At 46.1% G+C, this 22,035-nt stretch overlaps 1 protein-coding gene across 3 annotated transcripts in view; it reads left to right on the top strand.

The window, feature by feature from the left end:
• LOC140210390 (RNA-binding Raly-like protein) overlaps window positions 1-22,035 on the top strand; it is a 1,435,753-nt gene that overhangs the window by 1,290,621 nt on the left and 123,097 nt on the right. For all 3 annotated transcript variants that reach the window (XM_072279313.1, XM_072279310.1, XM_072279311.1), the window contains exon 6: window positions 2,811-2,861. In XM_072279313.1, coding sequence (XP_072135414.1) covers window positions 2,811-2,861 — 51 coding nt within the window. The remainder of the gene's footprint in view (window positions 1-2,810; window positions 2,862-22,035) is intronic.

Genomic DNA, 22,035 nt, shown 5'->3' with positions numbered 1-22,035 from the left:
CCAGTACATTATGTAGTGGATGGGAGACATTGTCCAAGATGGCATACAACTTAGACAGCATCCTCTTTTCAGACACCACCGTTAGAGAGTCCAGTTCCATCCCCACAACATCACTGGCCTTACAAATGAGTTTGTTGATTCTGTTAGTGTCTGCTACCCTCGGCCTGCTGCCACAGCACACAACAGCAAACATGATCGCACTGGCCACTACAGACTCATAGAACATCCTCGGCACCGTCTGGCAGATGTTAAAGGACCTCAGTCTCCTGTGCTGTGTAGTCTGTTCCCTGTGACTGTTGCAGGGATAACCTAGTCATCCTATTTTAGCCAGAATGCTGTCAAACCCAGGCACCAAATCAGAGCTGTGAGATGGAAATAGTTAACAGCAGCACCTTTATAAAGCCAATCAATCGTCTCCAGTCTGGTTCCCCCACCTCTCGTCTGTCCTCTCCGCAACACCCTCTATAATATCCATTCTCTTATCACACTGCAGTGGAAATTGCTATCATCGGTTAAAGCTTGATGTCTGAAGAAGAACACATCACCATTTATCAAGAGCTGGCTGGTCACCAGCTCTTCTACTTGGGTTTTCCCAAGGAAAGCATTGGCGACGTGAGCCCACCCTGCAGAAGCAGGAATTCTATCCTTCGCAACCAAGGTCATGAACAGGGTGATGGGAGGGTCGTAGAGGGGCAGGGTACACTGTTTTGTGCAGGAGAGACAGTGATTGTTCATAGGACAACGTCATAAACGAACACAAGCTGAGTGAGCACAAGTTCACAGATTTGGACATCCCTATTTAGAGTACATTTGAATATGTGTTTTCAGAGCTTTAGCATTCTTCAAAGAAGTCTTGCTGTCACCATCCGGCAGGAGGTAAGAAACCTGAAGTCCCATACCACCAGGTTCAGAAACAGCTACAGCACATTCCTCCACCCATCGGGTTCGTAAAGCAAACTTCACAACCCTAAACCTATCTCAGCAACAAAACACTACCGACTGCCATTGCATTACCATGGAGTTTTCTTTTCACTAATGCCTTGTCTTGCAAGGCATTTTTTCACCATTTCCTATACAATTTATGTTGTTGATTGAGGCCTCTGTCAGACAGGGTTGACCATCGTAGCCTGAGCAGTTCAATATGGAGAGCAACTTGTGGCCCATGTAGCAAGCCCTCCCTCTCCAAGCACCTGATGAACCCAAAGGAATGGCAGAGACCAACAGAGTTTGGCATTAGCAGTGTTGCAAGTGTTGTCAGTCAGCATTGAACTCAACGTAGGACTGCCTTAGAGACTCCACCTCCGGACTTTTCCCACTGGGCTTACTCCCGAAGCCTTCCTCATGAGTGGATATAGCCCCAAGGCAGCAGAGGATTTGAATTTATGAATATTTTATGTTTTATATGTTGTATTATCAGATTTTTTGTTTTATGTGAACTTCACTATTTTAAATGATATTTTTATTTTACCTTCTGCTTTATACATGATGTTGCAGAATTGTTATCACGATGGGAAAGAAGGTGTAGCAAATGGAGATGAGATGCAGGTCATTCATGATTCAATTGAATGTTGGGATGGCATTGATGGATTGAATGGCCTCCATTTTTCATAATGGCCACCCTGAGTTGTTGGCACGAATGGGGTTGGGGGAAATGTTTTTTTTATCTCAAATGCATGGCGGCACATGGAACAATCGGTGAATGAGTTCTCACATGGTACCAAGCTGGAGTGGGCTGCATTATATCATTCCTGGCAGGTAGATATCATAGGAAGTACAGTTGGTTTGAGAAGGCAGCCTGCCATGTCCTTCTCGAGCCACAGTGATGAACAATAACTGCAGCCCTACACAGCGGTGCCCAGGTTCTCAGATTGAATTTTATGAAAAGAATTGGTAGAGAAAGTAGTTGACAGTTATGAAAACCTACATAGACTTTATTCACTGGAGCATAGGAGAATGAGGGGAGGTTTGATAGAGGTACCTGTATACAAAATTATAAGGGTACAGATAGTGGTAAGGTTGGATGAGTCTAGAACTAGAAGTCATAGGTTAAAGTGAAAGGTGAGATTTTAAGGGGAATCTGAAAGGGAACGTCTTCACTCAGAGGATGGTGAGAGTGTGGAATGAGCTGCCAGCAGGAGTGCTGGCATGAACAAGATGAAACTGTTTCTTGTGTTGTAGTGCTTTGTGCCTCTGTCACTCTAGGTATTGGAGGGGTTAGGCAGGTAAGGTGCAGTTGAGGAGAATGGGGAGGGGAGGAGAACAGAAATTGAGATGTGTGGGGAAACAAGAACACCCAGGAGAGGCAAGGGGAGGGGAGGGGAGGGGGTGAATCTCACAAAATCACAGGGAAAACTTGCAAACTCCACACGCCCGAGGTCAAGACTGAACCTAGGTCTTGACCTCGGGTGCACCCAGGAGTGGCAGTGGCGGGGGTGGGGTGGGTGGATATCCCACAAAATCACAGGGAGAACTTGTAAACTCCACACAGACAGCACCCGAGGTCAAAACAGAACCTAGGTCACTGGAGCTGTAAGGCAGTAGCTCTACCAGCTGTGACACTGTCATTCCACGTTAGACCTGAACAAAGACTACCTTTCAGCAGTGGAGTTCTGGGGCTGGCCTCTCTGGCTCGGTGGAGTAGCTGTTACCACTTTAACTCCAGCCACTAAGAATTCCAAGACATACATTGCCAGCTGGCTAACCAGCATCCAGATAAATAATAACTGGCTGTCACAGAGTCATTAGAATTATTTAAGATGCTGTCAGCACTCGCTTAGATCCTAACTGAATGGCTTCTTTTCTTTCTGCAGAAGTGGCTATGAGTTTGACTACGACTATTACAGAGACGGTTTCTATGACAGGTATGTTGCCTCTGTGTAATTTGATGCCTTTATGCATTTGCCTACACTGTTTTTTTCCTGGAATTGTATTTTATTATGTGACAGTGACGATTGCTTTGCCTGCCTGCAGTTCACATAAGCTCTGACCTTTTGTAGAGCTATTGAAATGCTTGTCTACCCCCTCCCAAAAGGCCGTATCTCATTTCTCTGCTTTTTCTACCACATCCACCTCCCTCAGACGAGATGGGGACAGCAAGATGGAGGACAGGAGGAAGTCATTATGACTATTGCAACCCCAGATCCACTTCAATACTCATTACAGCCACTGTAACTGCACATGTTGTCGCCAATAACTGGATTCTGAAAACTGAATTGTACTTCATGTAGTTTTTTGCTATTGAGATACAGTGCAGGATAGGTCCCTTCAGTCCTTCAACCTGCACCATTCAGCAATCCCTGCTTTAATCCTAGCTTAACCATGGGACAAACTCCTTAGTGGAGTTATGTTGAGAACTGCGAGACCCAGAGTCTGCGTGAAGTGCATCCGGCTGCAGCTCCTTGAAGACTGAGTTAGGGATCTGGAGCAGCAACTGGATGACCTTTGGCTTGTATGGGAGAGCGAGGATATAGTTGATCAAAGTTACAGGGAAGTAGTCACCCCAAACCTACAGAACACCAGTAGCTGGGTGACCGTCAGGAGAAATGGAAATGTGAATAGGCAGTTAGAGCAGAGCACCCCTGTGGCCATTCCCATAAGACCATAGACCATAAGTCAAAGGAACAGAAGTAGGCCATTCGGCCCATCGAGTTTTCTCTGCCATTTTATCATGAGGTGATCCATTCTCCTATTTAGTCCCACTCCCCCGCCTTCTCACCATAACCTTTGATGCCCTGGCTACTCAGATACCTATCAATCTCTGCCTGAAATACACTCAATGACTTGGCCTCCACTGCTGCCCGTGGCAACAAATTCCATAGATTCACCACCCTCTGACTAAAAAAATTTCTTCGCATTTCTGTTCTGAAAGGGCGCCCTTCAATTCTTAAGTCATGCCCTCTCGTGCTAGACTCCCCCATCATGGGAAACAACTTTGCCACGTCCACTCTGTCCATGCCTTTTAACATTCGAAAAGTTTCTATGAGGTCTCCCCCCATTCTTCTAAACTCCAAGGAATACAGTCCAAGAGTGGACAAACGTTCCTCATATGTTAACCCTCTCATTCCCAGAATCATTCTAGTGAATCTTCTCTGTACCCTCTCCAACGTCAGCACATCCTTTCTTAAATAAGGAGACCAAAACTGCCCACAGTACTCCAAGTGAAGTCTCACTTATAGAGCCTCAACACCACATCCCTGCTCCTATACTCTATTCCTCTAGAAATGAATGCCAACATTGCATTCGCCTTCTTCACCACTGACTCAACCTGGAGGTTAACTTTAAGGGTATCCTGTACGAGGACTCTCAAGTCCCGTTGCATCTCAGAACTTTGAATTCTTTCCCCATTTAAATAGTAGTCTGCCCGTTTATTTTTTCTGCCAAAGTGCATAACCATACACTTTCCAACATTGTACTTCATTTGCCACTTCTCTGCCCATTCTTCCAATCTATCCAAGTCTCTCTGCAGACTCTCCGTTTCCTCAGCACTACCGGCCCCTCCACCTATCTTCGTATCATCAGCAAACTTAGCCACAAAGCCATCTATTCCATAATCCAAATCGTTGATGTACAATGTAAAAAGAAGCAGTCCCAACACTGATCCCTGTGGAACACCACTGGTAACTGGCAGCCAACCAGAATAGGATCCCTTTATTCCCACTCTCTGTTTCCTGCCAATCAGCCAATGCTCTATCCATGTATGTAACTTTCCCGTAATTCATGGGCTCTTATCTTGTTAAGTAGCCTCATGTGTGGCACCTTGTCAAAGGCCTTCTGAAGATCCAAATATACAACATCCACTGCATCTCCCTTGTCTAGCCTACTGGTAATTTCCTCAAAAAATTGTAATAGGTTTGTCAGGCAGGATTTTCCTTTAAGGAATCCATGCTGAGTTCTGCCTATCTTGTCATATACCTCCAGGTACTCTGTAACCTCATCCTTGACAATCGACTCCAACAACTTCCCAACCACCGATGTCAAGCTAACAGGTCTATAATTTCCTTTTTGCTTCCTTGCCCCCTTCTTAAATAGCGGAGTGACATTTGCAATCTTCCAGTCTTCCGGAACCATGCCAGAATCTATCGACTTTTGAAAGATCATCGCTAATGCCTCCGCAATCTGCACAGCTACTTCCTTCAGAACACAAGGGTGCATTCCATCTGGTCCAGGGGATTTATCTCCCTTTAGACTATTCAGCTTCCTGAGTACTTTCTCTGTCGTAATTGTGACTGCGCACACTTCTCTTCCCTGCCACCCTTGAGTGTCCGGTATACTGCTGATGTCTTCCTCAGTGAAGACTGATGCAAAATACTCATTCAGTTCCTCTGCCATCTCCTTATCTCCCATTACAATTTCTCCAGCATCATTTTCTATCGGTCCTATATCTACTCTCACCTGTCTTTTACTCCTTATATACTTGAAAAAGCTTTTACTATCCTCTTTGATATTATTTGCTAGCTTCCTTTCATAGTTAATCTTTTCCCTCTTAATGACCTTCTTGGTTTCCTTTTGCAAGGTTTTAAAAACTTCCCAATCCTCTGTCTTCCCACTAATTTTTGCTTCCTTGTATGCCTTCTCCTTTGCTTTAACTTTGGCTTTGACTTCTCTTGTCAACCATGGTTGCATCCTTTTTCCACTCGAAATTTTTTTCTTTTTTGGAATATACCTGTCTTGCACCTTCCTCATTTCTCGCATAAACTCCAGCCACTGCTGCTCTGCTGTCTTTCCCGCCAGCGTCCCTTTCCAGTCAACTTTGGCCAGTTCCTCTCTCATGCCACTGTAATTTCCTTTACTCCACTGAAATACCGACACATCAGATTTCGGCTTCTCTTTTTCTAATTTCACAGTGAACTCAATCATGTTATGATCACTGTCTCCTAAGGGTTCCTTCACCTCAATCTCACTAATCACCTCCGGTTCATTACACAATACCCAATCCAGTACAGCCGATCCCCTAGTGGGCTCAACAACAAGCTGTTCTAAAAAGCCATCTCGCAGACATTCTACAAATCCTCTCTCTTGAGATCCAGTGCTGACCTGATTTTCCTAATCTACTCGCCTGTTAAAATCCCCCACAATTATCATAACACTGCCCTTCTGACAAGCCTTTTCTATTTACAGTTGTAAATTGTAGTCCACATCCCTGCAGCTGTTTGGAGGCCTATAAATAACTGCCATCAGGGTCCTTTTACCCTTGCAATTTCTTAGCTCAACCCATAAAGATTCTGCACCTTCCGATCCTATATCACCTCTTTCTAATGATTTAATATCATTTCTTACCAATAATGCCAAGCCTCCCCCTCTGCCTACCTTCCTATCCTTCCCATACACCATGTATCCTTGGACGTTAGCCCCTCAAAAACAAGTATACCATTTTGGATACTTTTTTTGGCGGGGGGGTGACCTCCCGGGAGAGTACCATGGTGACTGGGTTACAGGCACTGAGCATGGGTCTGTGGTGCAGTGAGGAAAGAGAGAGAAGGGAGCAGTAGTGATAGGGGACTCGATAGTGAGGGGATCAGACGGGAGATTCTGTGGACATGAACGGGACACCTGGATGGTATGTTGCCTCCCAGGTGCCAGGGTCAGGGATGTCTGCAACATCCCTGACCCTGGGAGGGGGAAGGGGAGTAGCCAGATTTCTTGGTACATATTGGTACTAAAGATAGAGGAAGGAAAAGCAATGAGATCCTGAAAAGAGAATTTAAGGAGCTAGGTAGAAAGCCGAGAAGCAGGACCTCCCGGGTAGTCATTTCTAGATTGCTGCCTGTGCCATGCGCCACTGAGGGTAGAAACAGGATGATGTGGCAGATAAATGTGTGGCTGAGAAGCTGGTGCAGTGGGAAAGGCTGCAGGTTCTTGGATAATTGGGATCTCTTCTGGGGGAGGTATGACCTGATCAAAAGTGACAGGTTACACCTGAACCCAAAGGGTACCAATATTCTCGCGGGCAGGTGTGTTAGAGCTGTTGGGGAGGGTTTAAACTAACTTGGTGGGAGGAGGGGTGGGAACCAGCGAAGGGAAGGACGGATGGTAAAAAAAGTGAAGATAGCATGCAGTCAGATTGTCAGGAAGGGTAAGCAGGTGATGGGACTTAGTTACAGCCAACAGACCACTTGAAAATGAGGCAGGAGAAATAATAATGGGGGACAAGGAGATGGCTGATGAACTAAATGAGTATTTTGTGTCAATCTTCACTGTGGAAGACACTAAGAGTATGCCTGATGTTGTAGTGTGTGAAGGAAGAGAAGTGGGTTCAGTTACTATTACAAGAGAGAAGTTGCTCAAAAAGCTGAAAGACCTAAAGGTACACAACTCACCCGGACCAGATGAACTGCACCCTAGGTTCTGAAAGAAGTAGCATTAGAGATTGTGGTGGCATTAGAATTGATCTTTCAAAAATCACTGTACTCTGGCATGGTGGCAGAGGACTGGAAAAATTGCAAATGTCACTCCACTCTTTAAGAAAGGAGGAAGGCAGCAGAAATGAAATTATAGACCAGTTAGCCTGACCTCCATGGTTGGGAAGGTGCTAGATTGCTCAATTGTTAAGGATGAGGTGATGGAGTACTTGGTGACACAGGACAGGACAGGACAAGGTCACCATAACTGATAGAGAATGCGAATGTCAAGAGAATCGGATCTGTATAGATATGATCAATGGGTGTTTCATTGGCCAGCACAGACTTGGAGGCCATCTATAACAAAAAATAGCTTCTTTCATGATCATGTCCCGGTCTTCTTCATGAGAACATGAGGAAAGTTCAGACCCAGTCATTAATGTGAGATGATTAAATGAGTTTCAACTAAGGTCTAAAGGAAGTGAAGCAGAGAGATGTCTCTATTGGAAATTTCAAAGACCAGAATCCACGTGGTTCAAAGGATGGAGTGGAATGAGGGAGTGCTGAGAATCAGAGCTCAGGTTTGGAGAATGATCGACATTGGGAAACCTGAGGATGTCATGATCCGGTCCGTGAAGTCAGCATTCCGGTTCACAGTCCGGTCCATCGACCCTTGCTCCAGGTTTTCCTGTCTACCCTGTTTCTGTTCCTGTTGAGCACTAATTGAGGCAGCTGATTCTCGTTGGGGCTGGCTGCATAAATACCTCCAGAGACCAGGGTGTGGCGGCTGGATTGTTCTTGTCCTTACTCCTTGTATCGCTTCCCCTGCCTTCTGTTTCCTCGCATGGAGCCTAGCCTTGTCTTGCAGGTAACTCTCACCTCGCCTGAAGTTCTTGTGTCGCCTTGCATTGCCTGAAGCCTTGCCTTGTCTTGCTGGTAACTTTCACCTCGTCTCACCTGAAGTCTTGTCTTGGAGCCACCCTGTACCTAGCTCCCTTCCTGGTCCGTGCCTCTGCCGGGTAAGCCAGGCCATCTTGCCGTTACCCTGCTGTTGGTTCTGTCCCTTGCCTTCGTCAGGTAAACCAGGCCGTCTTGTCATTACCCTGCGGTGGGTTCTGTCCCTTCTTGTCCCTTGCCTCCGTCGGGTAAGCCAGGTCAGATTACCATTACCCTGCAGTTGGTCCTGTCTCTTCCTGTCCCTTGCCTCCGTCGGGTAAGTCAGGCCAGATTGCCATTACCCTGCGGTTGGTTCTGTCCCTTCCTGTCCCTTGCGTCCATCAGGTGGAGATCCACAACCTGCCCAGGAGGAGATTCAAGACCCCAAGCCTCTAGCCAAGCCTGGCCTCAAGTCTCTAGCCAAGCCTGGCCTGAAGTCCCAAGCCAATCTTCAAGACCCCAAGCCTCAAGCCTCTAGTCTCAAATCTCTGGTCTCAAGCCTTGCCTCAAATCTCTGGTCTCAAGCCTCGCCTCAAATCTCTGGTCTCAAGCCTCGCCTCAAATCTCTGGTCTCCAGCCTCACCTCAAATCTCTGGTCTCCAGCCTCACCTCAAGTCTCTGGTCTCCAGCCTCGCCTCAAGTCTCAAGCCTAAAGACTCCAGCCTCGTCCTGCCTGCCAGCCAAGTCACGTCCTTGCTTAGTTCTGGGGTCCGAGCCAGAGGCAAGACCCAGGTTTTGGGTCTTTGTCCAGTCTCTGGCTCGGAGTCCAAGCTCTGGCTCCTAGCTCTCTTGTCCTGTCCTGTTCTGGGTTCCCAGTTTTCGTGTCCATGTCCTAGCCCTCACCCTGTATCCTAGTCCTGTCCCTAGTACTTCAGTGTCTGTGTCCTGCACTTGGGTCTGTTCTCAGCCACCACCTTATGACAGAGGAACTAAGCACAAGTTTTAAAAATGTGCCAAACTTGATACTGTGGGAGACAAAACCACCATGATTCAGTGTTACGGACAAGCAACTCTGGGAGAGGAAATGGGCTGTCTAGTTTTGATGACCTGCAATCATTTGTAAGGATTACTCCAGCTAAATCTGAAGGTGACCGTAGCCATAGGCTCTCAGTGCCTAATGGAACTCTGCACAGCAGATTACAGAGGAGCAAACCATGGGTGCTCTGTCCAGGATTTCCTTGCATTAGTCATCAGTTTAGCTTGTGTTATCTACACCTTACAAACCAATTACCAGCTCCTTGTAGCAGGATACAACATGTCATTTCTGCAAAGAAATATCTTCCTAGTTCCAGAAAAAAACATTTGTATGACAGTCAGACCTAAAAATATATTGGTCCAGAATCTACAGTCTGTGGATTGCAATATATTCAGGACAGTGACTTCTGGAAAACATTCCACCTTTGGGGATTGAGTTCAAGAACCATAAGATAATGTTGCAGCTCCATAAAACCCTGGTTAGACCACAGTTGAATATTTTCTTATCTCTAATGTCCTCTGACTCTTCAACCATGTACTCACCAGGACTCATTACCACAGCCACATATCCTTCCTGTCCTTCCTGGAAACTTGTCTTCGCCACCATCTTGTTCCTCATGTCTTCCAGAACCATTTTAGGTCTCTCAGTTTGGATCCACCAAGGATTCCAGATATTCATGTTTGATTGCCTGTTTCTCCTGCTACTTCTGCCTCTGAATTCTACGTGCCAACCTTTCTGCTCCGTGGAGATACCTCTGTATCCTGTCTCAGTCTCTGTCACAGTCTGGGCCTCTGTCTCCTCTGCCTGCCAGGACCCCTCCAACATTTCAACCTCTGTCAGATCCACACCTTCATCCACCAGTTCTTCGCCTTCCTCACATCCAGGAAGGATTGGAAGATCTCCAGACCGCAGATCCTGCCAACTCCCGCTCAGACCTCGAATCAATCAGGCACCTCCAGACCACAGGTCCCACTGACTCCAACCCTGATTCCAGCCACCCTGGACGCCTCCGAATGGGTATACAATTGTCGCCAACTCTGGCTCCAACAGCCCAGGGCAGCTCCAGACTGCAGATACAACTCTGGTTCCAACAAACCCTTTTGTCTTCAGGCGTTGAATGACACAGTCTCTAGCTCCAGCTCCAGCTCCAGCCAGGCCTTAGCCACCAGCAGCTCCAGGCCAAGACCATCCTTGCTGCCACTGGGCCCCTGGGTGCCGTCTCCTCCATGGCCACTCTCCAATCCTAAGCCTTTTAGGCTCCCCTGTCGCCTCCTGGATCCTCAGAGACTCCATCTTCCTCCCACCCTATCTTCGCAGAATACTCCAGCCCTCCCCTCTCTTCTGACACCACCAGCTCTCTTCCTCCCTCTGATCCCTGCCGTGCCTTCGCTATTCCTTCTGGCTTTCCCCTCTCTGAGGCAGAACATCCTGTCCTCAGCAAGGGGCTTACCTTTGTCCCCCTTCTCCTACAGCTTAGTGAGTTCTGCGCCCACCATGACGCAAGCTCTTCCATCATCTTCGTCTCCAAGGCCAATTCTTTGGCAAGAATTCTACACGCCATACTGATGACCTCTTCTCCTATCATTGTATCATTTTTTAATGCATGCATTTCTAAATGACAGTAAATGAAGACTGAGTGTCCTCATAATCTAATCCAATCTCCAACCCTCCTCCTCTTCCTGGACACACTGTTCTGGTTCTGTCCCATTTCTGACACCTCCCTCCCCTTTCTTGATCTCTCTGTCTGAATCTCTGGAGATAAATAGTCTACCAGCATATTTTATAAGCCTGCCGATTCCCATGACTATCTTGACTATACCTCTTTCTACCCTATCTCCTGTAAATATGTTATTAGCTTTTCTCAGTTCCTTTGCCTTTGTAGCATCAGCTCCTAGGATGAGAATTTCCTTTCCAGTACACCAGAAGACATCTTCATAGAACAGGGTTTCCCTTCCTCCACCATTGATGCTGCCCTCATCCACGTCTCCTCCATTTCCCAGACATCTGCGTTCACCCTATTGTCATGCAGCCTTAACAGCGATAGAGTTCCTCTTGTCCTCATCTATCACCCCATGAGTCTCCGCATTCAACACGTTGCTCTCTGCAACTTCCACCATCTTCAGTGCATCTAAAACCTGACATACATTGGGGACCGCTTTGTCAAGCAGCTACATTCCATCCGCCAAGAGCAGAATTTCCCAGTGCCATCCATTTTATTTCCTATCCCCTTCCCCATTATGACACACTAGTCCATGGACCCCTCTTTTGCCAGAATGAGGCCACACTCAAGGTGGAGGAGCAACACCTCACATTCTGTCTGTGTCACCTCCAACCCGATTGCAAGAACATTGATTTTTCCTTCCAGCAGAAATTTCTCTCCCCCTTCCCTCTTTTTGTATTCCCCACTCTGGCCTTTTACCTCTTACCTCTTCTCATCTGCTTATCTCCTCCCTTGGGTTCCCCTCCTTCTTCCCTTTCACCCATATTCCACTCTCCTCTCTTACCTGGTTCCTTCCATTCCAGCCCTTTACCCTTCCCACCCACCTGGCTTCACCTATCACCTTCTAGCTACCTTCCTTCCCCTTCCCCACCTTTTTATTCTGCATCTTCCCCTTTCCTTTCCAGTCCTGGAGAAGGGTCTCGTCCCAAAACATCACTGTTTATTCATTTCCGTAGATGCTGCCTGACCTGCTAAATTCCTTCAGCATTTTGTGCGTGTTGCTTGGAATATTCTACTTAGTTCTTTTTGTCTCATTACAGATAAGATATGCAAACTTTAGAAAGGTTGCAGAGGAGATTTACCAGGATGCTGCCTGGACTGGAGAGCATGTCTTATGAGGAGAGGTTGAGTGAGTTATGGATTTTCTCTTTGGAATGAAGGAGAATGAGAGGTGTCTTGATAGAGGAGGACAAGATGATAAGAGACATGAATCGAACGAGTGCCAGAGACTTTTTCCCAGGGCAGAAATGGTTAATGCGAAGGGATATGATTTTAAGGTATTTGGAGGAAGGTACAGTGGGTATGTCAGAGATACATGGAACATATATCTGCCAGGGACATTTAAGAAACTCTTGGATTAAAAAATTGGCACAACATCATAGGCTGAAGGGCTTGTAATGTGATGTAACTATCATAGTCTGAGGATGTGTTGGAGGCAAACTTCAAGTGTTGCCATGCTTTTTGCACAAATGTAACATGCCCATAACAAACTAACCCTGACCTGTACTTCTTCGGAATGTGGGAGGAAAGTGGGGCACCTAGAGGAAACACACTCAGTCACAGGGAAAATGTACAACAGTAGCAGGAATTGAACCTCAATCACTGATGCTATAAAGCGTTAGGCTAACTGCTATGCTACCGAGCCACCCATATCTGCCAATAGAAGTAGAGCATGAACAGAGTGATTCTGCAGGTGCTGGGAAGTCAAAGCAACACACTCAAGTGCTGGAAGAACTCAGTATGGCAGGCGGCATCTATGGAGAGGAATAAACAGTTGAAGAAGTAGATATTTCTGCCTGTTCAAAGGATAATAGAACCAACTCAATGTTTTTTCGAAAACTTAAGAGAGAAAAATATTTAAAAACTAAAACATTAAACAAAACTAAAACACTGAACAATTAAAAAGAAACCTAAATGTGTAGCACACACAACACACATAAAGTGCTGGAGGAACTCATGAGGCCAGGCAGCATTTATGGAAAAGAGTAAACAGTTGAAGTTTGGGGCCAAGGTTGCCTCCTGTGAGTATTAGCTTCCACAGGAACCATTGGAGAAGTCCCTTGTACTGGGCACACTTCAGTACAGGTTTTCATTGCAGGTTCCTGTGTGGAGACAGCAGCCAGGAAATGGCTGACAAATACTTACAAGCAGCTGACAGCAGCTTTGGGACTTCCATTTTTGTACCTATAGAGAAAGTTTGGCTCCATGTGTCTGTTGTATCTCAGTTCAAATTCTCATCAGTGCCGGATTTCTTGGAGCATCAGTAAATTATTGTGCTAATTCCTGGTTCAGGAAACTGCAGGGTTCGAAGTTCTCACTCATATTCAGATCAGTAATCTGCTCCTTGACGACCCTGGATGGTTGTGGCTCACTGCACAACACACACAGAATGCTGGAGGGACTCAGGAAGTCAGGCAGCATCTACAGATGGTAATGAACAGTCGGTGTTTTGGGCTGAGACTCCAGCAGAACTGGAAAGGAAGGTGGGGGGTGGGGGAGTGAAGGGAAGAAGTGCAGGCTGGCAGGTAATAGGTGAACACAGGTGAGGGAGGGATGAAGTGAGAAGATGGGGGGTGATAGGTGGAAATAGTAAAGGGCTGAAGAAGAAGGAATCTGATAGGAGAGAGGGAACCATTGGAAAAAGGGAAGAAAGAGGGGCACCAGCGGGAGGGTAATGGGCGGGTAATGGGCAGTCATGGTAAGCTGCTGACTGCTCTCTCTCTCTCTCTGTCTGTCTGTCTGTCTCTCTCTCTCTCTTTCTTTCTTTCCCTCTTTGCCAGTGGCCCCTCCTATTCTGCATTACCTTTGTTCATTCTCCCAGTCACATTGTACTCCTGGCATTTCTGGAATTCAGCAGCTTTAAAGAACTTAAGAAAACCTTGGACAGTCACAGCAAACAAACCCAAGCAAAATTAACTAGCGACAAAACCTGCCTTGTAAGTAGGCACTGGCAAGGAGTTTGTTAGGGTAGTGGGGTAGAGATGAGGAGAAGTATTTGGTTACTGTTAGGGTAGTGGGGTGGAGGTAAGGGAAAGTATTTGGTTACTGTCTCTCCATACTGGCAGCGTTCACAACAAATCAGACATTTTCAAACCTGTCAAACCCTGGGGCTGAAGTCTGACATTAGAGGCCTGATGTCTGTGAGTCTGAGAATGCAGGGAGAAGGACTGGAAGCCCAGAGGCGGCCTGTCCTGGTGTATGGGTGAATGGATCGGGGGGGATGATAAAGGGGCTTCATTTGTTCCACTGTTGTTCTGTGGAACATTGTGGGCCTGCTATTTTAGCACTGAGATGTGTGCCCACACTTGTGGGCAGTCCCCTGCATATTCTTGGCTATGCTGGTTGTAGACCCAAGCATGTTTGGATGTACATGTGATAAATTAATCTGAACGTAAATCTGAATCTGAATTTTTGCCCAACTCTCCAAACCTCTGACATTCATTAACTGATGCTCTGTCGCACTCACTCCAATATATGCCCAGTCTGATTCATCCCACAATGTGATTTTGGAACTGAATGTTACCTTTAGAGACGGAATACAGTGACATATCAGAATCTTGAAACCAGTAATTCCACTGTTTTTTTTCCCTCTGGTAAATGAGTTCGAAGTGTTACTTGAGTATCCTTGAGTGCATCGAATACATAAACAGTCAAGTCAGGGAGAAGATCGTGTCACTTACACAAGTACAATGGAAAGCTATTTGCAGCAGCATCAAAGGCATGTAGGTACAGACAACATACAGAACATATACTACACATAGACATGAGATTCTGCAAACGTTGGAAATCTTGAGAAACACACACAAAACGCTGGAGGAACTCAACAGGTCAGGCAGCATCTATGGAGGGAAATAAACAGTCGACGTTTCAGACAAGACCTTTCATGAGTTCAAGGATCTCAGCCCAATATGTTAGCCGTTTATTTTCCTCTATAGATTTTGCCTGACCTGCTGACTTTATTTAGAGATACAGTACAGTAACCGGTCCTTCCAGCCCAATTTACACCCGTGTGAGCAACTAACCTAAAGACATTTGGAATATGGAAGGAGACCCACTGAATTACAGGAAGAACGTGGGATTTGAACCCCGGTCGCTGGCACTGTAATAGCATTACGCTAACCACTGCACTTCCATGGTGCCTGCAGAATTTCATGTGGGCTGTAAATTATATATAACTTAAACCAGATGGCGAAGAAGATAAAAGACCGTGAAAAACAAGATGTCAGTGTAAGCAGAAGAAAACAATTATAGATAAGTCCAAGGTAGTGCAAGGGATGGTATATAGAGTTTCAATGCTGAGGGAGATAGGGCTAGAGTTGTGCAGGTCGCTTCAAGAACCTAATGGTTATAGGAAAGTAGCTGTTCCTGAACATGCTGAAGTGGGACTTGAGGTTTTTGCATCTCCTGCCTTATGTTAGCTGTGAAAAGAGGGTATGGTCCGGATGGTGACGATCTTTAATGATACATGTTGCCTTTTTGAGGCAAGGGCTCCTGTCGATGCTGTCGATGGTCTTCATAGTGCCTCTGATGGACTGAGCTGTCGATGGTCTTTGTAGTGCCTCTGATGGGCTGAGCTGTCGATGGTATTCATAGTGCCTCTGATGGACTGAGCTGTTGATGCTGTCGATGGTCTTTGTAGTGCCTCTGATGGGCTGAGCTGTCAATGGTCTTTGTAGTGCCTCTGATGGGCTGAGCTGTCAATGGTATTCGTAGTGCCTCTGATGGACTGAGCTGTAGATGGTCTTCGTAGTGCCCCTGATGGGCTGAGCAGTCGATGGTCTTTGTAGTGCCTCTGATGGGCTGAGCTGTCAATGGTATTCGTAGTGCCTCTGATGGACTGAGCTGTAGATGGTCTTCGTAGTGCCTCTGATGGGCTGAGCAGTCGATGGTCTTCATTGTGCCTCTGATGGACTGAGCTGTCGATGGTCTTCATAGTGCCTCTGATGGACTGAGCTGTCGATGGTCTTCGTAGTGCCTCTGATGGACTGAGCTGTCGCTGGTCTTCATAGTGCCCCTGATGGACTGAGCTGTCGATGGTCTTCATAGTGCCTCTGATGGACTGAGCTGTCGATGGTCTTCGTAGTGCCTTTGATGGACTGAGCTGTCGATGCTGTCGATGGTCTTCGTAGTGCCTCTGGTGGGCTGAGCTGTCGATGGTCTTCGTAGTGCCTCTGATGGACTGAGCTGTCGATGATCTTCGTAGTGCCTCTGATGGACTGAGCTGTTGATAGTCTTCGTAGTACCTCTGATGGACTGAGCTGTCGATGGTCTTCGTAGTGCCTCTGATGGGCTGAGCTGTTGATGGTCTTCGTAGTACCCCTGATGGGCTCAGCTGTCAATGCTGTCGATGGTCTTCATAGTGCCTCTGGTGGGCTGAGCTGTCGACGGTCCTCGTAGTGCCTCTGATGGACTGAGCTGTCGATGGTCCTCGTAGTGCCTGTGATGGACTGAGCTGTCGATGGTCTTCGTAGTGCCTCTGATGGGCTGAGCTGTCGATGGTCTTCGTAGTACCCCTGATGGGCTGAGCTGTCGATGCTGTCGATGGTCTTCGTAGTGCCTCTGATGGGCTGAGCTGTCGATGGTCCTCATAGTGCCTCTGATGGACTGAGCTGTTGATGGTCCTCATAGTGCCTCTGATGGACTGAGCTGTCGATGGTCTTCGTAGTGCCTCTGATGGACTGAGCTGTCGATGGTCTTCGTAGTGCCTCTGATGGACTGAGCTGTCGATGGTCTTCGTAGTGCCTCTGATGGACTGAGCTGTCGATGGTCTTCGTAGTGCCTCTGATGGGCTGAGCTGAGTCCACTCTACTCTGCAGCCTCTTGATTTGCTGTTCCAGACCATGATGCAAACAGTCAGTACATGTGTAGAAGTTTTTAGAGTATAGTCATAGTCATACTTTATTGATCCCAGGGGAAATTGGTTTTCGTTACAGTTGCACCATAAATAATAAATAGTAATAGAACCATAAATAGTTAAATAGTAATATGTAAATTATGAAATAAGTCCAAGACCAGCCTATTGGCTCAGGATGTCTGACCCTCCAAGGGAGGAGTTGTAAAGTTTGATGGCCACAGGCAGGAATGACTTCCTATGACGCTCTGTGCTGCATCTCGGAGGAATGAGTCTCTGGCTGAATGTACTCCTGTGCCCACCCAGTACATTATGTAGTGGATGGGAGACATTGACCAAGATGGCATGCAACTTAGACAGCATCCTCTTTTCAGACACCACCATGAGAGAGTCCAGTTCCATCCCCACAACATCACTGGCCTTACGAATGAGTTTGTTGATTCTGTTGGTGTCTGCTACCCTCAGCCTGCTGCCCCAGCACACAACAGCAAACATGATCGCACTGGCCACCACAGACTCGTAGAACATCTTCAGCATCATCTGGCAGATGTTAAAGGACCTCAGTCTCCTCAGGAAATAGAGACGGCTCTGACCCTACTTGTGGACAGCCTCAGTGTTCTTTGACCAGTTTATTGTCAATTCGTATCCCCAGGTATTTGTAATCCTCCACCATGTCCACCCTGACCCCCTGGATGGAAACAGGGGTCACCGGTGCCTTAGCTCTCCTCAGGTCTACCACCAGCTCCTTAGTCTTTTTCACATTAAGCTGCAGATAATTCTGCTCACACCATGTGACAAAGTTTCCTACCGTAGCCCCTGTACTCAGCCTCATCTCCCTTGCTGATGCATCCAACTATGGCAGAGTCATCCGAAAACTTCTGAAGATGAAAAGACTCTGTGCAGTAGTTGAAGTCCGAGGTGTAAATGGTGAAGAGAAAGGGAGACAAGACAGTCCCCTGTGGAGCCCCAGTGCTGCTGATCACTCTGTCGGACACACAGTGTTGCAAGCACACGTACTGTGGTCTGCCAATCAGGTAATCAGGAATCCATGATACCAGGGAAGCATCCACCTGCATCGCTGTCAGCTTCTCCCCCAGCAGAGCAGGGTGGATGGTGTTGAACGCACTGGAGAAGTCAAAAAACATGACCCTCACAGTGCTCGCTGGCTTGTCCAGGTGGAAAAGGGAGTAGGATTTTTACAGGAGATAGAGTGGAAGTCGTAAATTAATACAAAGTAATATTTCCACAAATAAATTAACAAATAATAAGGTGCATATACAATAGAAGTTAAAAAGTAAACAGTGTAACACTGCTGGTGCTTCATACATGATGAGACCTGGGGCAGGGGGTTCAGTAGTCTTACAGCCTGGGGGAAGAACCGGTGTCCCATCCTAACAGTTCTTGTCCTAATGCCGCAGTGCCTCCTGTCTGAACCTAGGGGGTCAAAGGGGTTGTTGGATGGACGGGAGGGATCATTGATAATGCTAAGGGAATTGTATACATGGCGCTCATGAGAAATATCTCTAATGGGTGGAAGAGTGACCTCAATAATCCTCTCAGCAGTCCTCACAATCCTTTGTAGTGCCTTGTAATTCCCATACCAGACGGTGATTCGACTGGTCAGGACAATCTTGATGGTGCTCCCGTAAAATCAGGTTGAAATGGTGAGGAGTTGGGGGAATCTCACTCACTTCAGTCTCCTAAGGAGGTGTAGAAACTACTCTGCTTTTTTAACCAAAGAGGTGGTGTTGAGGGACCAGGTGAGATTGTTCGTTATGTGCACTCCCGGTAACAACACAAGTTAAAAGATTCAAAGTACCTTTATTCCTAAAGTGTGGATGCAGTATACAACTTTGAGATTCGTCTTCCCACAGACAGCCATGAAACAAAGAAAACCATCAAACCCCATCCCCATGTGCAAAAACAAAACAAATTGCACAAACAGCAACAAAAAAACAGCAAAAAATGAAGAACATAAAATACAGAATCGAAAGAGTCCGGCATATTCAGTTCACCTCAATGTACACTATTTGCTGATTGGATAGTAAGAAGGTGCACTCTGCACTGGCCTGAATTAGCCACAGGGTAATGTTGCAGCTCTATAAAACCCTGATTTGACCACACTTGGAATATTGTATTCATTTCAGGTCATTTTAAGAAGAATGTGGAAGCTTTAAGAGAGGAGATTTACCAGGAAGCTGCCTAGATGAGAGGGCACATCTTATGAGGGATGCTTGAGTGAGTTTGGCCTCTTCTCTTTGGAATGAATGAGTATGAGAGGCAAATTGATAGAGTATGAAATGGTAAGAGGTATAGATCAAGTGGACAGCCAGAGATTTTCTCTACTGAAGGTCACAAAAGGTTCAACCCCTGTATGGTTTTTGTAAATCTGTTTTGTACTTTCTATTTTATACCTCCTCCACTGCAGTTATATCCTCTTTATAACATGGTGACCAGAATTACACATGCTTCTCCAAAGGTGGTCCCAAGAAAGTTTTGATACAAGCTGAGAATACTTTGGGCATGTGGCCAAGTGGTTAAGGCGTTCGTCTAGCTATTTCAAGGTCGCTAGTTCGAGCCTCAGCTGTGGCAACGTGTTTGTGCCCTTGAGCAAGGCATTTAATCACACATTGCTCTAGTGTCTGCGCGAGGAGTGGCGCCCCACACAGGTTTCCAATCTGCGCCTTGTAAGACACGAAAGTGCCCGACGCAGGCCTCTCATGGTCTGAGTCAACATCTCCTCCCTCCCCTGAAAATACTTTCAAAATGTTCACTTTGCAGATGACTCTGTCACCCTGTGTCATTTCTCACTGATCAGTGCACTTGTACCCTTTTTCTTACTCTGCGAATTACCTGCCTGTTCCCACTGAGCATTGGTAAACATTATTAGAGCCTTTGAACCCAGAAAGAACAAAAGTAATTAGGTCTCATCTGGAGTATTGGATTCAGCTCTCATTGCCACATTGTGCAAAGGATATGGTGGCTTTGGAGTGGGTGATGAAGAAGTTTACCAGAATGCCGCCTGGGTTACAGGACAAGTGTTATGAGAAGAGGTTGGACAAACTTGGGAATGGCAGAGACTGAGGGGAGACCTGATAGAAGTTTCTAGAATTATGAGAAATAGATAGACAGGTAGTATTTCTTTCCAGGGTTGAAATCTCCAATAGCAGAAGGCATGGCTTTAACATGAGGGGAGTAAGTTTAAAGGAGATGTGCGGGGCAGTTTCTTTTTTACACAGAGTGGTGGTTGCCTGGGGTGGTGGTGAAGGCAGACCCCAACAGAGAGGACTTTCTAGAAGCTCTTAGATAGTCACATGAATGTGAATGAACGGAAAGGATAGGAATATTGTGTAGGCAGAAAGTACTGGCATTCGATTACTAATTTCACTAGTTTAGCGCAAAATAGTGGCTGCAGGACCTGTTCCTGCCCAGTACTGTTCCATGTTCTACATCCTCTTACCACCCAGTTTGCTGGAAGTCCAACGGGCTCTGTGCATTATCTAATTCCATATACAGTGATAGCAAAGTTCATTAGATATATGTTTCACCATTATGTGCCCAGTCCAGTCAATCTTTAAGAAAAGTTATGGTAGTTTTGTTAGTGAGCCACTTGTCTTAAGTCTTACAACTTCACATTGCCCACAACTCGCAGTGATCATTTATTTAACTGACAAAAGGCATTAGAGTTTTGTAGAAGCTTGTGGCATTTGGTGTCAGTAAATACGAGTGTTGCATTCGTAATTACACAGAGGGACCTTGTTCAATTACCTTCCATCAGAAGCAATTACACTAAGGAAGCCCTTAATTGTTTGGAACACAAAGACCTAATAATGCATAGAGTTAACTTCAACCTCCTCTAACTGAGGCAGATTTTCTTTGTTTAAATGTATTATAGGCCAGTTAGCCTGACTGCAATCGTTGGGAAGGTGTTGGAGTCCATTATTACGGATGAGGTTTGGGGGCACGTGATAACAAAGGCTGAAGTCAGCATGGTTTCCTAAAGGGGACACCATGCCTGACAAATCTGTTGGAAATCTTTGATGAAATAACAAGCTCGATAGAAAAAGATGAGGTGGTGGATGTTGTTTACTTGGATATTCATAAGGCCATTGACAAGGTGCCACACATGAGGCTGCTTAACAAGATGAGACCGCATGGTATTACAGGAAAGATACTAGCATGGCTGGAAGATTGGACTGACTGGCAGGAGGCAGAGAGTGGGAATAAAGTGGGCCTATTCTGGCTGGCTGCTTGTGACTAGTGATGTTCACAGGGGTCAGTATTTGAGCAATTCTTTTCATGCTATATATTAACAATTTTGACAGAAAAAAGAGCAAAGCAACGTGGGAGTCCTTGTGGAGGATTCCCTGAAGGTTAACTTTTAGATTGAGTCAGTGGTAAGGAAGGCAAATGCAATGTTAGCATTCATTTCGAGAGGACTAGAATATAAGAGCAAGGGAGGTATGTTGAGGCATTATAAGACAATTAACAAATTACACGGTATATTATGAGCTGTTTTGGGCGCCTTATCTCAGAAAAGATGTGCCCACATTTGAGAATGTCCAGAGGAGGCTCACAAGAATGATTCTGGGAATCAAAGGGTTAATGTATGAGGAGCATTTGATGGCTCTGTGCCTGTACTCGTTGGAGTTTAGAAGAATGAAGGGGGATCTTACTGAAACATAATGAATATTGAAGGGGATGTGGAAAGGACGTTTCCTATAGTGGGTGAGTCTAGCACCAGAGGGCACAGCCTCAGAACAGAGGGATGTTCATTTATAACAGAGATGAGGATGAATTTCTTTAACCAGAGGTTACTAAATCTGTGGAACCCATTGCTATGAATGGCTGTGGAGGCCAGGTTATTGAGTCTACTTAAAACAGAGGTTGATGTTTCTTGCAAACATGAGGAAATCTGCAGATGCTGGAAATTCAAGCAACACACATAAAAGTTGCTGGTGAATGCAGCAGGCCAGGCAGCATCTCTAGGAAGAGGTACAGTCGACGTTTTGAGCGAAGACCCTTCATCAGGACTAACTGAAAGAAGAGCTAGTAAGAGATTTGAAAGTGGGAGGGGGATTTTCCTATAGATGCTGCCTGGCCTGCTGTGTTCACCAGCAACTTTTATGTGTGTTGCTTGATAGTTTCTTGATTATTCAGGGCATCAAAGGTTACGGTAAGAAGGCAGGAGAATGGGGTTGAGAGGAATAATGAA

The sequence above is a fragment of the Mobula birostris genome, chromosome 15 (genome assembly GCF_030028105.1).
Source record: "Mobula birostris isolate sMobBir1 chromosome 15, sMobBir1.hap1, whole genome shotgun sequence".
Taxonomy (NCBI): domain Eukaryota; kingdom Metazoa; phylum Chordata; class Chondrichthyes; order Myliobatiformes; family Myliobatidae; genus Mobula; species Mobula birostris.
Note: the sequence above shows the minus strand (reverse complement) of the source record. Positions and strands in the feature narration are given on the sequence as shown.